The 17319-nt window shown below is 36.9% G+C and overlaps 2 protein-coding genes across 3 annotated transcripts in view; both read left to right on the forward strand.

Annotated features, from left to right (window-relative positions):
• PLS1 (plastin 1) overlaps window positions 1-9846 on the forward strand; it is a 47419-nt gene extending 37573 nt beyond the window's left edge. Inside the window, exons 11-14 of the mRNA XM_012804928.2 lie at window positions 1448-1581; window positions 2130-2253; window positions 9009-9133; window positions 9360-9846. Of these exons, the coding sequence (XP_012660382.1) occupies window positions 1448-1581; window positions 2130-2253; window positions 9009-9133; window positions 9360-9495 (519 nt within the window). The 3' untranslated portion in view covers window positions 9496-9846. The remainder of the gene's footprint in view (window positions 1-1447; window positions 1582-2129; window positions 2254-9008; window positions 9134-9359) is intronic.
• Window positions 9847-14748: 4902 nt separating this feature from the next.
• TRPC1 (transient receptor potential cation channel subfamily C member 1) overlaps window positions 14749-17319 on the forward strand; it is a 51800-nt gene continuing 49229 nt past the window's right edge. For both annotated transcript variants that reach the window (XM_003789459.3, XM_003789458.3), the window contains exon 1: window positions 14749-14938. In XM_003789459.3, coding sequence (XP_003789507.1) covers window positions 14764-14938 — 175 coding nt within the window. In that variant the 5' untranslated portion in view covers window positions 14749-14763. The remainder of the gene's footprint in view (window positions 14939-17319) is intronic.

A 17319-nucleotide genomic window follows, 5' to 3' on the forward strand; every position in this document is an offset into this window, starting at 1 on the left:
AAAAAAAAAAAAGATGAATACATAACAAAGATAATATTAATTTATGAAGTGAACCAGGCAGATAATATATATTATAGCAGGTTCAAATGATCTTCTTGTGTTTTTATTTGTAACAGACTGTACTTTGAGAATTTGGATTCTCTTTTATAAGAACAATATCCATTTACTTGTACATATTATTTTATTGTATGATCCCTTTCTCATCTTTCCTGGAAATATTTTCTAATTCATGGGGGGAAAAAATGTGTATCTCAGGTTGTACTGTTTTTCCCCTTAACTGGAGAATGAAAACTAAGAGAAACCAGTTATTATATTTTTCTTAACTAAATATTTACTTTATTCTAAAGTGTCAGTTAACTATGAGTATATTATAAATGTCTTACTGCAAAAAATAAGTGAGGTGATGATTATGTTAATCAGTTTGATTTAAGCATTCCACATTGTATATCAAATCATCACTTATACCCCATAAATATATAGATATGATTTAATAAAAATTAAGTTAAAAAAGTGTTTAGTAAGCACTTTTTTCCTCCAATGATAGTACTGGAGCAAAAAGACTCAGATAAATAAGAATTTATATATAAGTCCTGATACGAGAATTATAGCCTAGATGATAGAGATAAGACACCTCTATAGAGGTCACAGTAGACAAAAATATTTACTAGAGAAAGGACTTAACTGGACTTAAGTCATTAGAAAGAGGTAGGAAGGTAGGTAAATAATTTACATGGTGTTCATTTATCTGATTCTCACTGTAAGCAGGGCACTATGCTGGGTCCTGGGCTGGGGAAAGTATGACATATATTTATATATGTGAAAGTTGTTCTCTTAAAGGAGCTTATACTATGGAGGCCAAAAGAAAATGCATATAAGGCTAAGTATTAAGTAGAGGATGGTGCATAAGTATTATAAAAAAGCATTCTTAGGAGTTCAAAAAAGGGATAGATCATTTATCAGCTGGTACAGTTAAGGTTAAGCTTTTTTTGAAAAAAGTGGGCCAAAAGCTGAATTTCAGAGGAAAAGTAAGATCTGGGTAAAGAATATGGAAAATGAAATTAGATTTTAATAAAACAATTACTTTCTTCTCTATTCTTTAATGTTAAATCTATACGAACATAATCTATTACCTCTATTAATGGGGTGTAGGAAACCTAGTTTTCTAGTCACAGATTTATCACTAATAAACTGTGTAATTTTGGATGGTAAAGACTTTTAGAGTAAAGGGGAGCTTACAACTTTCTAGCCACTTGTTCCTCTATATAGGTTAACTTTTCGACCCTTTGATTATAAAGTGGGAACACTTATTTCTTGCTATCAATGAGTTGATATGAAATGAAATTTGGTCATGTATCATAATTATTTTTCAGATGACTAAACTAGGCTGGCATATTTAGGGGAGACATTTTAAAAAATGTTTTTATACCAAGATTTTACTTATTTCTAGATTGAAAACTGTAACTATGCAGTGGAACTTGGGAAGAATAAGGCCAAATTCTCCTTGGTTGGCATTGCTGGGCAAGACCTAAATGAAGGAAACGCAACACTTACTCTGGCATTGGTATGGCAGCTGATGAGAAGGTAAAGGCTGATATGTTTATAGCAACACTGTGTTAGTTTCCTTCAACTAGTCATCTGAACTAAATTTTTAAAGAGTAATAAACCTAGAAGGACCATACAATGCAGAATATGTTAATTTTTAAAGGAGTTACTGTTTATTATGTTTTCATAAATTGTTTTATGTAAAAATGGGTCAACACATCACTTTTACTAGTGATTCTTAAAAATGGCTTTATAAAGAGTTGTTTTAAATTTTTGAAATATCATATGGTAGGTTTTGTTTCTGATTAGTGAGCTTCATAACTTTGGAATGTAACTAAGCGCACATGCCAGACTACAGTACACCTCCAGGGTCAAGGGCTCAACTGCCACTTGAACTTTACCTTAGAAACACAAACAATGTAACCTGATCATTTGTAGCTTCATATTAATATGAATTAAGTAATAATAATAAAAAATATTTATTAGAAATGGACTATTTCTTAAATATTTACCTAAATATTGATATAAATGATGTGAAAACAAATTTTATCTCTTTCATACTTAAGTATATATCATTTTTGTTGCAGGTACACATTGAATGTGTTATCAGATCTTGGAGAGGGTGAAAAAGTAAATGATGAGATTATTATTAAATGGGTCAATCAGACTCTTAAAAGTGCAAACAAAAATACTTCTATTTCCAGCTTCAAGGTAATCAAGAGTATTGAATTTATTTTTTAATTTTAGAAGGAGTTTTTACTGGGAATTACACTGGTTATGCTCAGAATTACATTAATGTTTTATATACACATAAAAACACAATTTATGAGTTTAGGCATACTCATTATTTGGCATGTATAAATTAGATATATTTAATTTGAATTCTTATATTTTTGATTGATTATATTATCAAGTATAAATGCAGGTTACTATTATCAGACTGTGGTAATCTAATCTTTAAAAAGCAATACAAAAGAGACAAAAAAATCCAGTTGTCAAATGAAAAACAAAGACAAAAAGCCATTGTTTATATAGGACCTATAATGTTTTGTGCTCCCTAGCAGCAGTCTGAGAATTGTATTGACATCATTCCCAAGGCATAACAGAGCCAGCCAAACCGATTCAAGTGGGAATTGAGAAAACTGGTAGGAACAAAATATCTTGTCATCTGGCTTCATTAATGGCACTTAACACTCACTTCGAGCATTTGTGGATGATTCATAAAGTACTCAAAATGTAATCTGCATATACATATCCACTAATTTTCATGCATTTCCATTGTATTTTGCTTTTGCATGCAAGCTGATGTTAGCTACAAAATAAGCATGTCTGCTTGTACATTCATTCAGTGAGTCTTGTGTTTGTGATTTGATTATATGTGAAAACCCAGCAATTTGTTTTGTTTTAGTGAAATATGATGCAAACAGATGAAACACCAAGCTATCCTAAAAGATACTTACCCATCTTTATCTCTCTTTGCCTTTGCTCTGTCTAACATCTCTATGCCGAAATATCAGAAATTGACATATTTAATCTCATCTTTACCAAAACTAAAGCCCAAAGTGCTTTAGGACAACTGGATATTGACAGGGACATTGGCTGAGTCCTAGTTCAAGTGCTTTATCTCCCCTTTTTCTGTCTTACAGGGAACTAATGACATTGAGTTTTTGTGGTTGCTTATTAAAAATGTATAATAGCAATGGGGGGTATTATAAAATTCTCTAATTGCTGGTTATTCTTTAAAGTTGTTATATTGAAATTGTGTGCATTTGCACATTAATTTATGAAAAATATTAAGCATGTATATAATTAAATACAGTAAAAAAATTAGGAACAAAATATTTATTGAGCTCTTACTATTAAGCAACTTTTTCAGGTAAAGAAAAAGATATAAAGTATAAGAGATTGATTTGGCTCTCAGAGTGTTCACCATTGATTTGAAAGACAAAACTTGTATAACCAAGAAGGTAATAATACTACAGAATAAATGATAAAATCTAAGTAAGTAACAAAACTAATATTATTATGGATGAGAAGTCTTATATCAGTGATCACATTTCAGACTGAATGGTCAGTGATGAGGGGATGGAAAGTTGGATTTGAATACCATAGATGAAGGAAGGATTTGAATTGATGACGAAAAAGTGGAGGATAACAAGCTAGAAGGGTCCATCTTGCAAAAAGGCAAATCTCAGTTAGGAAAGATAAAGGATGGTCTCTAAGAGACACAGTGCAAGATACTGACTAGGTGAATATTGTGGAGGAATTTGACCTAAATAAAGGATATTGAATAAAGACAAGAAAGGTGATTGCTTTAGGAAGATTAATCTGAATGTAGTGGACAGGATGGGTGGGAGGGAGAATAATATAATGCAAGGTCAGTGCAAAAGAATCCATAGCAGTACTTAAGCTGTGAAGTGATAAAAGTCTGAATGGGGTTGCAGGTAGGCACAGAGAATGGTAAGAATGGATAGCTTTAAGGTATTACAGAAGAAGAGCTAGGAGTTAGCGTCTTGATTTAGGGAAGCACTGGAGACCTCAGAGCTCTTGATGTTTTAGACCTGGGTAACTGGAAAACAGTACTGAGATGGGGATATCATGATGTGTAGCTACTTTCTGGAAAAGGTGAGGATTTAGTGTTAAATTTGTTGAGTTTGAGGTAATTTTCAGGAAATAGTGAGTTAGATGAAAGGTGATATTAAAACTAGGAATACAGACTTGGTGATTGGTTGAGTAAGAGAGTTGAAAATGGGAGTACACAAACCTTGTAAGGGAGAATACACACAGAGACCAGCAGAGTGGAGAGTACAGTTTTACTTAGAATTGAGAAGGCAGAAACACTACGAAAGTGCTTGGCGTTTAGTAGGTGCTTTATAATAAAATTTTTAAGGACAGTGCAAATTTTTAAGTTTCTAAGTTTACTAAGAAACTTAGTACTGAAAGCTGGTGTGGGGTGGCAGGCACCTAAAATCTTAGCTGCTTGGTAGACTGAGGTGGGAGAATCTTATAAGGCCAGGAGTTAAAGGCCAGCCTAAACAATATGGCAAGACTCAGGCTCTAAAAAAAATTTAAAAATAGAAATGTGGCAGTGAATCTAAAAAAATAGTTGGGGTAAGAGAGGATTTTTCCCAATTATGGAAGGCATTTTGTTTACACTTGATCTTAGCCAAAAGGTCATGAAGCGATACGACATTATGTTTAAAAGCTATAATAAGTGGTACTATAAAAATATTTTTTTTTTTTTTTTTGAGACGGAGCCTCAAGCTATCCCCCTGGGTAGAGTGCCATGGCATCACGCTCACAGAAACCTCCAACTCCTGGGCTCAAGCAAGTCTCCTGCCTTAGCCTCCCAAGTAGCTGGGACTACAGGCACCCGCCACAGCACCTGGCCATTTTTTGGTTGCAGCCATCAATGTTGTTTGGCGGGCCCGGGCTGGGGATTCGAACCCGCCACCTTAGGTGTATGTGGCTGGCGCCTTAGCCGCTTGAGCCACAGGCGCCGAGCCACTATAAAAATATTTTAATCACAGCTAAGGCAGTGCTATAACTAGAAATTTTAGAAATGACAAATTTACTCTTTTTTTTGTAAAGTAATTTTCCCTCACCAAGAAGACAGGGAGGTATAAATCAGCACATGACAATCACAACTACCATTTATTGAGTCCTATGTGTCACTGCCTTAAATACTTTTAACTTTCTCAATAATTCAATGAGCAGAAAGGTGAGCATTAGAGGAGTTAAATAACTTGTCCACTGTCATACAGCTTTTTAGCAGAACAGCAGGTTTCTTTCTATCCAGGTTTACCTACAGGTTGAAAGTGAAGCTTTGGAGTTGTATGACCCTAGGATTTAACTCTTAGCTCAGTTACTTATTAGATGTATGACATATTGCTCTTTATTCTGTAAATATTCAAAGCTTACCCAGTGTCACTATGGTAATGTAGTGCCTTCAAAAAGGTCACTATTCAGGGAAAGAGGCAAATAAAACTACAGTATGTGGTATCAGCAATATTATATATATATCAGCTAAGGGGAGTATGGGAGCACATGAGAAGGGCATCTGTTTTACAGGAACCTTAGTTGATATGAACAGCTGGGCTACATTTATTGATAAATGAAACAGAACTTACATCTGCCTCAACATTTAGTATCTGTATGACCTTGGGCAAATTATTAATTTTTCTGTGCTTCAGTTTCCCTATATCTTAAAATGGGGATATTAATAATACCTTCTAGGGTTATTGTCAGACTAAATAAATTAACAAATGTAAAGAGCTTAATAGTACCTAAGCTCACACTACTTAAGAGCACATGTTAAGGGCTCAATAAATTGGCCTTATCACACTGTGGACATTGCCAATATGTAAAGGGGTTCCTATTGTGCCTTTTAGAGAACTCTGGTGGTACCACATCACTGTTCTTCTACTTTTATTTTTTAAAGTGGCAGGAAGAGCAATGGAATGGAATGTTCTAATAGCATGTATTAAATTAAGAGAAAGATGATAAAATTCTTATCTTGAAAATCAGGCTAAACTCTAGGCTACTTCTAGATCAGCAGTTCTCAGCCTATGGGTCGCGATCCCTTTGGGGGTCGAACGATGCTTTCACAGGGGTCGCCTAACTACATCCTGCATATCAGATATTTACACTACGATTCATAACAGTAGCAAAGTTACAGTTATGAAGTAGCAACGAAAATAATTTTATGGTTGGTCACCACAACATGAGGAACTGTATTAAAGGGTCACAGCATTAGGAAGGTTGAGAACCACTGTTCTAGACTAAGATTCTAGATGTTTTTGCTTAAGTAATTTCTTTATGATTAGGGAAAGAAAAAGGAAAAAAATGATGGAAATATATTTATATACTAAACTATGGGTTTTCAATATAACTCTTTCCTCTTTGCAAAAGTAAAATGTCTTTAATTGATAATGTACAAGTCAGAGGAGTTAAAAGATAGGCATATTTGGAAATAAGAGAATGAGAGGTCTAACATCTTTAGTAACTTAAATTTTTCATTCAACTTAGTAGAAGCTTTTCTCAAGATGAATTGTGAGGAAATAGGTAGAAAAAAATACTTATTTCCTAAATCTAAATGAAGAAATACTTAAAATACCATAAATGTGTAAATAAGTAATCAAAATATAACATAATTTAACAAGGTACTTGTGTGTTTTTGAATCACGGTAGAAATACATGAAAGGTAAGCTTATAGAAATTTTAGATATATTCTAGCATGATATAAATAAATTTAAATTAATTAAATAATTAAATTTAAATTATTAATTAAATTTAGGCCAGGCACAGTGGCTCAAATCTGTAATTCTAGCACTCTGGGATGCTGAAGCAGGAGGATCACTTGAAGCCAAGAGTATGAGATCAGCTTGGGCTGATGAGACTCTATCTCTACAAAAATATTTTTAAAAATTAGCCAAGTGTGTTGTTGCACACTTGTAGTCCTAGCTACTCAGAAGGCTGAGCCAGGCAGATCACTTGAGCCTGGGAGTTGGAGGATCAAAGTGAGTTATGATCAGGCCACTACACTGTAGTCTGGGCATTAGATCAAGACCCTGTCTCACAAAAAAATAAATTATTAAAATTAAAAAATTTATTTGTAGAAAGTGTAATGGCATACATTAGAATTATCTAAAAATGTAAATTCACAGCCTTATCCACAGATAACCAAAGTAATAAACTTATTGAGAATGGGGCTAAATTTGTATTCTTGACAAGTACCCCAGGTGACTTTCATATAGGAGATCTGCAGACTAATATATTGAGAAAAGAGGTATGAGGATTTTCAGAAATAGAGAAGATGCCAAAATCCAGATCCAGATTACTAGCATCATACAGACTTATGGGCCCTAATTAATTTTACCTTTCATTACCTCCCCCAGAGATATGTATCATTCCTGATAATGAAAAATACAAGTTTTGCCAAAATTTATAAATGAAGTGACTCATATATCATGGCTCAAAAAGCAGACTGTTACTCTTTTTTTTTTTGGCCTCGGCCACACTGCAAAAAAAAAAAAAAAAAAAAAAAAGTTTAAAATCTAAAATGGTTTAAACCAAAAGGAAAGGTACTTAGCCTTCTGAGTAGCTAGGACTACAAGGTTCTATTTCTATAGTAATAGAAATCCAGAGATAGGTCAGACTTCAGGATAGGTTTAGCCAATAATTGAAGACTATCATTTAGGATTCAAATTGTTTCCCATCTTTGATTTGCCATCTAATGTGCCAACTTCACCCTAAAGCTGATTTTCCTTTTGGCAATAGAATGGTTGTTATGACAGAAGTTATATCTTCTCATTCACATCTAGGAGGCCCAATTGGATTACTCTATTTGGCTTAGACTAGTGTTTTTCAACTTTTTAATTATTGTCCTGTGGAATCTTTTTAGACATTTTTTCCTAATCATCCCCATCCCATGAAATTTCAATGCAGAGGTATTCTGTGTATCTGTTTATGCACTGTATACTTTACATATAAAAGGAGTAAGTTTATCACCCTGCCCACACTAAGACTGCTTAGCCCAGACTAATTCAGGTTCACTTCTGGAGCTATGGATATCAGCTTTCCTTAAAGCTCCTGTCTATGTGAGGGAGGGAGGGATACAGAACAAAAAATATGGACTCTGTTAGGATGGAGGAAGAAGTAAGGAGTTGAGTGGATTCTGGGTAGGAAAACAACAGTGGCCACTGTTCAGGTTGAGAGACAGAACAAATAATTTCTTCAAGTATTGATAAGTAGTAAAATCAATTCAGACCAGGATTTCTGACTTCATCTTCAAAGTATTACCACTAGAATTTAGTTATTTTATAGGTAACTTCAAGATAGAATCTTGGGTGTGTTAGAGTGTGACTGTAATGGCTTCAAATACTAATTCTGTACATACTGGTTATGTAAAGAAGTCACTTGAGCTTTCTGAACTTTACATTTCTTCACCTTTTTTAAAAGGGGGATTATAATTCCTTTATTAAAAAAGGAAGATTAAATAGATAAAACATGAAAAGCAACAAGAACAATGCCTTTGTAAATGTTAGTTCCCTTCCACTATTTCATTTTTCTTTCTGAAAAATATTAAGTGAAGGCTTAGGAATTTGTGGTCTAAGAAATACATTAGTAGAATTTATAAACCTATTTTTTAAAATCCACCTTCTCTTTCCTTTCAAAAGTTATTTATTTTTTACATAATTGATATTACAGTTCGCATTCTTAGGACTTGTTATGTCCACAAACCATATACAGGTATGGTGACAACTCTACACTATAATTTGTAAAAAAAAAAAAAAAAAAAAAAAAAAACTGAAGGAAAAATATATTTTAAATGGTTTGTTATATGTACATTAGGTACAAAAAAACCTTAAAGATTGTTTTCAGTTATATGACTATGACCAGAAGAGTCTGATATTTATGAAAATTAAAAGATGTTTATGAATATTCATCTATTCTTTATTTTCTAGGATAAATCTATTAGCACTAGTTTACCTGTCCTAGATTTAATAGATGCCATTGCACCAAATGCAGTTCGTCAAGAAATGATCAAAAGAGAAGATTTATCTGACGAGGACAAGCTGAACAATGCTAAGTAAGCGTTTGTGGTTTACATTAGAACGCAGTGGCCATTTAATTCTCTAAAATCCTATGTCCTTAAAATTCATATTTTTAAGTACAACTTGTATGGGGAATATGATTTAAGACTCACAAAGTTAACCTTTTTTGTAAAGTTAATCTTAGCAAAATATTTCATTCTTTTGTTAAAATAAGTTGAAGATACAGTAGATAACATACCAAAATATTTTTGTTTTTTTAAGATATGCCATTTCAGTTGCTCGAAAGATTGGTGCCCGGATATATGCGTTACCTGATGACCTCGTAGAAGTGAAACCAAAGATGGTTATGACCGTGTTTGCTTGCTTAATGGGAAAAGGACTGAACCGAATAAAATAATGACACATTTAATATGATTTTCTGCCACATTAAACACATTGAATGCCTCACAGTTTACAGAATTCTGAAATGTAGTGGGTGTAAAACCAGAGATTATTTGTATGTTAAAAATAGTTATATATTCATTAATGAATTCAGTATCTTGTTCATACTAGTCAGAATTTGTCAACTTTTTTGGGTAACAGTTAATTTACCAATCAATACTGATAATCGAATATGTTTACTATCAAACTAATATTTCATGATTAAATTATTTTTGTTTCCTGAAAGTCTTATTTAAACAAGACTAATTCATTCTTTTCATGGTTCAAAAAAGATCAATATAAAGTTTTTTCAGGTTATGCTGTGAAATGTGTTTTGATTTTTTGTGTGTTACTTTTGATCATAAAAGCAAAGTCATGATCCTGGTTATTTTTATTTTCTTCCTCCAAGTATATAAAGTGGTCTAAAACACTTATATAAATTTCTATACTGTTTAAAATTTTAAAGTGACAAGTATTCATTAACATTAAACTTTTTATATATGAGAACTAATTCTTGAATAAACCCCGAAATTCACTCTGTTGTGTTAACAGGATCTTTTTATTCAAAACTTAATTTTAACTGGTTTGATACCTTACATATCTTAGTTTGGTAATACTGCTTTAACTGTGATGTGCAGCATGGATATGTTGGTAAGATATTATTAGGGAAATATATGTGCATACATACTTTTTGCATCTGAATTACTCACATTTTCTTAAATGGTATATGTAATTGGTCAATCAGCCACCCATTATGTACTTATTTTGCTCCCACAGCATGTGTAAAACATTTCATTTTGTGGATATCTTTCTTAAAGATTTCTTTTATAATAAATCTTGAATGTTCATGTCATTATTTTTCAAACTGACTCCTTCAAAATACTTGTAGCCAAACACTGGCTAGAACATTCCAAGACATGTTCACACTAACTTGTTAGCTTCATACTACATGTTATACTTGCTAGATCTATAGTGAAACCCTATATAATTCAGAATATGCCCACTGAATATCTTCAGTAGAAAATAACATAAAGCTAATATTGAATTATTTTCACTTTATTTTTACAGTGTTTTACAAATTGGCAATATTTGGTTAATGTTTGTGTTACCTGGGAATAGGAGAGACCTATTTTTTCCTGAAATTTTAGCATTAGACTGATTCTGATAACAACTGAATCCAGAAATCTACTTCCTCCAGTTTCCACTGTTAGCCCCAAATGTGAGGAATACTACTGTTTTGTAAGGAAAAATGTTGTCACTTTATTTCAGTGTGAATGAGTACCCTACATCTCCTTCTATCATGGATTAAAACATACATATTGGTAAGAGTGAAATTGCCATGTGTTTAGAATAGAATTTTTTAAATAATCATCAGGTAGAATTGTGAAATATATTATTCTATAAGAGACTTCTTTCCCTTTTATATTCTGATGATTGTTTTCTTATGAAGATTAAGATATGTTCTTGCTCTTTCATGAGATTATTTAAATCATGTTTGCCCCTTTAATTTTTTTCACCATTATACTTAATAAGTTATCTGATTTACATGAAATTTGGCAGTTTAGGATGTTTTTTTCTCACAAAATATATTTAATAAAAATGCTGTGTATGTAGTAATGTGTCAGTATTTATTTCATTTGAAGAAAAATAGCCTTGAAAATTAGTCTAGCATAAACTTATTTTCCAGAAAATACCTAAATAAATTAGTAAAACAGACTAAAAAAATTACATTAGATCATGTCTTTGGAGATGAGGGTAGGTCTTTTGTTCTTTAATATGAAAACTTTTATTAAAAACAACTATATGATTCCTAAAATTTAGTTTGTGATGAAATAATTTTAGTGAGTTAATTGACAGATTTATTGTCTTATGATCTAAGTATTAAACAAAACACCAGATTCAGCTGAGAAAAAAATAGATGAGTCTTCTGACCTCATGAATGTTATATCCTTGCGGGAAAAAACAGATGATAAATAGGAATTTTAGATAGTAATAATGTAAAAAATAAAACAGGGTAACATGATAGAGACTGATTTGGGAAGTAGGGTGGAGATTATTTTAATTTGAGTGGTCAGGGATGGTCTCTCTAAGGATGTGATATTTGGGCTATGAGTATTCAGCAAAGAGAACAAGTGTGATGGCCCTGAGTCAGGAAAAGTCTTGTAGGCATCACAGAAAAAACAGGCAAATGTGGCTTGAGAAGACTAAGGGAAATGTGGACAGTCTGAAATGTAGACAGGGTCCATCCTAGTTGTATGACTACATTTAAATCTATAGGGGTTTTTTTGCTTTGGAGTTGTGACTGTTCTCAAGTTCTCAAGCTGTTCTCTTTTGTACAAGTAGTTTGGGTGAGTTGCTTTTAGTAATATTTTGCTTCTGAATCTTGTATGCCACTGTTCATCATAATGCCACCATTTGTGTCCATGTCACATATGGAGAATAAACTGTTACATCACATAGGTCATGTTAAAATACCCCAATTTATGCTGGATAAAGAGGCAAGAGAGGATAGTCTGCATAGTCTGAGATGATTCCAAAGACTTCTGAAGGGGAGGCTGTAGATGCAATACTGAGTTACTATGAAGTAGAAACAGGATCCCCCAAATACTTTGGAATACCTCTTCTGACTGCCTACTAAAGTAGGTTGGAATTCCCCTGAATCTTAGATGTTAATCCTTCTATGGTAGTCCTCTGGATAAACAATCACCTAAGCCCAGAAATTTGAAAAAGCTTCAGATTAAAATAAAGCTGTATCAACATCTACACATGTATCTCTTTCTCTCCCTTCCTGTCCCTTCCAACAGTCCTGAGCCATCTGAATTTTTACCCTTCAACACCTGGAGGTTTTTGTTGTTATTTTTTTTTTGAGACAGAGTTACACTTTGTCACCCCAGGTAGAGTGCCCTAGCATAGCTCACAGCAACCTCAAACTCCTGGGCTCAAGCCATTCAAGCGATTCAGTGCCTCAGCTTCCCAAGTGGCTAGGACTACAAGTGCCTGCCAAAATGCCTGACTGTTTTTTTAGAGACTGGGTCTTGCTCTTGTTCAGGCTGGTCTTGAACTCCTGAGCCTAAGCAATCCACCTGCCCCGGCCTCCCAGAGTACTAGGATTACAGGTGGGAGCCACCTCACCTGGCCCAACACCTGGAATTTTTGAATGTATCACAGTTAGAGTTGTTCTGCTACAGACTAAAAATTTTGTTAACTATTAAAAATATGAAAGCACACATACATAAATATATATATGTTCACTGGCCACAAATTTACAATGAGAAATTTTGACATTCCACCAAATACATAAACTTGGAATTGTATTAAACATTACAGAATGGTGACGATTTGTGATCTATTAGAGAAGACAGAAAATAACGAAAATGACTCAATAGATTATCAATTTTAAAGTAAACACATGAAAATGTTTGGAAAAGTGGGCAATCTTGGCATCTGCCAATGCCCCTCAGAGAAAATCTAAAGAGGATTTTTAATGATAAAGTCATGTTGAGGAAATTTGGGAAAGAAAGTATTGGCAGGGACAGGGATGGAACAAATCAATCTGAAAGGGATAGGAAAGTATTTCCTTCAAATATAAGATACTCTAAAGTAATTTTTTATATTGCCTTAAAAACCTAAAGCTTGTTAGGCACAATTTGAATTTTTACATAGTTGATTGTGGGAAGCAATAGGAATTATTTAAAAGACGTAATTTCCGTTTGTCCCCCAATATTATATAATGGTTAATGTTCTGTAAATAAAAATTTTGATTAAGCAATTATTCATGGAAGTGGAACTTAACTGAGCTTCATTCCGCTCGCGTCTAAATTATAGATCCATCTTTAGAAATGAGATTCATGAACGTTACAAACCATTGGAAAGACTGCGGTAAATGTTCTTATACAACAGTTACAGGGCAGTACCTTCGAATTACGTGCAAATACACGTGTGACGGGGGAACATTATGGCAATTTCAGGAGCAGTTGCTTATATACACAGCCGGCCGGACGCACGCGGCAGCTCACTCTCTAATCTCAGCGCTCTGGGAGGCTGAGGTGGGAAGACTGCCTGCGCTCAGGAGTTCGAGAACAGCCTGAGGGAGCGCGAGACCCCATCTCTAAAATAAGAAAAATACACATATATATGTGGATGCACACTTACACTCATATATGTATTAAAAATTATATATAAAATTACCCAGCCGGGCGTTGTGGCGGCCGCCTGTAGTCCCATACTCAGGAGGCTGAGGCGTCGCTCGAACCCCGAACTCTGAGGTTGCCGTGAGCTGGGCTGAAGCTACGGCACTCTGACCTGGGCAACAGAGTGGGACTCTGCCCAAATGTATGTGTGCGTGCGTGCGGGCGCGCGCGCGTACCCTTCAGAAACCAGGGTGGGTAGCCCAGACCCACGCAGGAGGCATGGCGGGGGGCTTTGCTGCCTCAGGCAGAGTGCACCGGACTATGAAACACTCGGACACCCCCAGGAGGGGTTTCCACTAAACGTTAAGCTGTCAGAGGCTCCATCAGTGCCCCGCTGCATAGCTACTGAATTACCTCAGACCAGCAACCGGGGTGTGGAGACCGAGGCGGAGACGAGGCGGGTCACCTCAGCAGGGCGAACAGGTAGGCGAAGTAGCCGGCCGCCGAGGAGCTGGGCGCGGCGGGTCCCGCGAGCCCGCCCCCGTCTCAGGCCCCGCCCACCTAGGCCCCGCCCTCCCTGTAGGCCCCGCCCCAGCGTCGTCGCTACAGCGGAGCGGAGGATGACGTGAAGAGAGAGTCGCGAACATCTCTGGGCGCAGCTAGGCCAGTGGTTCCCAGAGCCCTGGAGCCCAACGTGCGCAGAAGCAACTCTTGGAGCTCCTCTCCCATCGTCTCTCGTCCTCCTCCCGAGCCGGGCCGCCCCCTGCGCGGCCCCTGCGGCTCTTGGCACGGCCCCGCGCTCGGCTGCTGCCCTGGCGCGCGCCACACTGTCGTCCCCGGACGGGCGCGGACCAGCTCGACCCGGGCGCCGGCGGCTGGGGAGGGGGCGCTGGCCTCGGGGTCGCGCATGCGCCTCCACCAGCCTGGGGCTGTCAGTGGAGGGCGAGTGCTGGTTCCGAGGCGAGACGACGCCCTTCGGGGCCAACGGGCCGCATGCTGAGGCGGCAGTGGGAACGACTCATCCCTTTTCCAGCCCTGGGGCGGGGCTGGGGTCGGGGTCGGGGCCGGTGGGGGCCCCGCCCCCGTCTCCTGGCCTGCCCCCGTCTTGGGCCTCGATGATGGCGGCCCTGTACCCGAGCACGGACCTCTCGGGCGCGTCCTCCTCCTCCCTGCCTTCCTCCCCATCCTCCTCTTCTTCGCCGAACGAGGTGATGGCGCTGAAGGATGTACGGGAGGTGAAGGAGGAGAACACACTGAATGAGAAGCTTTTCTTGCTGGCGTGCGACAAGGGTGAGAGCTAGGCCCCTTTCTCCGTCTCCGGATGCCCCTGCCCTCTAGACCCTTCACCCTGCCTTAGTTTACTCGGGGCACTCCCTCTTCCTCGGGCGCCAAGTGTTTGTTCCCGCTGCGCGGGTTGCTGCACCACCTCTAACCTGAGAGTGTGGGGCGGCCGGGCGCCACTTGCTGGGGGGCGCCCCCCGAGGGCCGCACCTGGGGTGGCGGCTCCGGCCGTGACCTCCCGGAGTTGGGTCCTGTTTTGTGGTGGCGTCGTGGGACCCCGACCCAGAGGTTAGCCCCACCCTTGACACCGGCCTCGGGAATGACTGTTGTCTCTGAGCCTCAGTTCTTTCCTTCGGTGAGCGGAGAGGATAGTTTCAGAGGTTCCAGTCGGAAAATAGCATGCCTTAGGATTCTTTGTATTTTGGGCTCTGAAGCCCAACAAGGGGATGTTGACTGGCATTAGGTGTCTGAATATCCTAGGTGGGGATAAGGTGACATGAGGAGAGGATTGGAGAAATTCTGCCTTCGTTCCCAAAACTTTCTCCGAACTTATGGAACACCTTTGTTCCTGCTTTTTAATGGAAAGAAAGGTTTATTGCTCCTTAGTCTTCTTTGGAAAGTAAAGGTAGTGAAAATTAATTACAGGAATCACACTAATATATATGTGCGATGTCTTTAGTGTGTTTTCCTTTTTTGTGTGTGTGTAAGTCTAGAACGAGGTCTTTTGTATGGCCACACCAGTCTTTTCTTGTAAGCGTGCTTTCTAGTGAAGCTTGTACTAAAAGGAATAGGAAATTTATTGCCTTAAGACTGATTTTATTTCCTACATGAAAAAGTACTGAAAATATTCTCTATGTAGCTTGCTGTACAATGGTCATGCTTACTTAGGGAATACTCTGTTAAAATATAAAGCCAAAAGGCAATTTACACTGTGAAAAGAAAGTACAGAGGATTTTTTTGTTTGTTTGTATGTGTGGATGTGTTAGTAAATGTGACAGCTTTCCTAACCTCCTTTACTACTTTTGAAATAGGATTTTATTTACACAACTTATTGTAAACACATAGACATATAAACAAAGTCCACTTATGTATTTCGTCAAATCATTTTTATGTTTTTATGTAATAGTATGAAATAATATTATGAAAGCATTTTTAAAAGTCCACTGTAGTCTTGAAAATGTAAAGAAACATAGGATATATATAACATCACAAACACAGTGTATGGAATATGTGAAATTATTTGGTATTGCTGGAATGGCTTTGTTGAGTTCTCACATAAAAAATTCTCTGAGAGAGATGGGGAAAAAATTGTGTTGTACAAGAATGTGTAAGTGGCTGCTATATCTACCTGAGCTCACTGTGCTGTGCTTATTTGAAAGCAAACAGACAGTGGGTCAAGAACTGGAATTTGACATTCCTGTCAAACTGAGGACAGAGAAATACCATAATGGAATATGGTTGAAGTAGGTACTTGTATGGTGTGTATATTTAGGATTCTTGCATGGTATATCACAACAAAAGGGAGGTTAAATTTATGAGTGTTATAGCATATGTAGTTGAACCAGTTGAAACCACTTGTAGTCTGTCAGTTTCTCATTTTACAGCTTTATTAAAATCCTTGGAGAGATTTGGTTTTTAAGGGTGGGATGGAAACTATGCATGTTTTCACCATACATGAATTAAAAAATTTTAAGTGAATGAGATGAAATAGGTATTTTCTATGTTCCGAGTATGTTGAAACAAGTTCTTGGGTTAGATCTGGAAAATAGTGTAAATCTTATGTATACTTATGGTATACATTTTACATTTTAAAAATAAATTTGAGTTGTGGGAGTATTTTTTTTTGTTTACATCTTTGAATTCACTAATACTGTTAAACTTTTTTTAAGTGTAACCCAAACCAAATCTAAACATGAAAATTTTCCTGAAGTAGTTACAGCGCCCACTATTACGTTGGATACTTCAGCCGACCAAATGGCAAATGTTTTTAGTAAAGTATCTACTGGGGGTGAGTGCTACTGCTTTTCATGGATTTCATTTAATCCTCAGAACCCCGTGAGCCAGATCTATTGTTATCCTCATTTTACAGATGAGGAAAATGAGGCTTAGCAAAATTTAAATACCAGTTTGCCCAAGGTTACCTTGGTTCTTAGAAAGTAGTACAAAACTAGGGTTTATCTTGAGCCTGTTATCTTGAGCCTGTACTCTTAACCACTGTCAATCTGGTTGTAGTTGAACAAATAGAAATCATTTGTGTTGGCAGAGACACATACATCCATATTTAGATGTAATTTGAACTTAAGCTTGCTGGCTCGGCGCCTATAGCTCAACCGGCTAAGGCGCCAGCCACGTACACCTAAGGTGGCGGGTTCGAGTCCCCAGCCTGGACC

This window comes from Otolemur garnettii, unplaced genomic scaffold (assembly GCF_000181295.1).
Source record: "Otolemur garnettii isolate 467f Iridium unplaced genomic scaffold, OtoGar3 scaffold00032, whole genome shotgun sequence".
In the NCBI taxonomy this organism is placed as follows: Eukaryota; Metazoa; Chordata; class Mammalia; order Primates; family Galagidae; genus Otolemur; species Otolemur garnettii.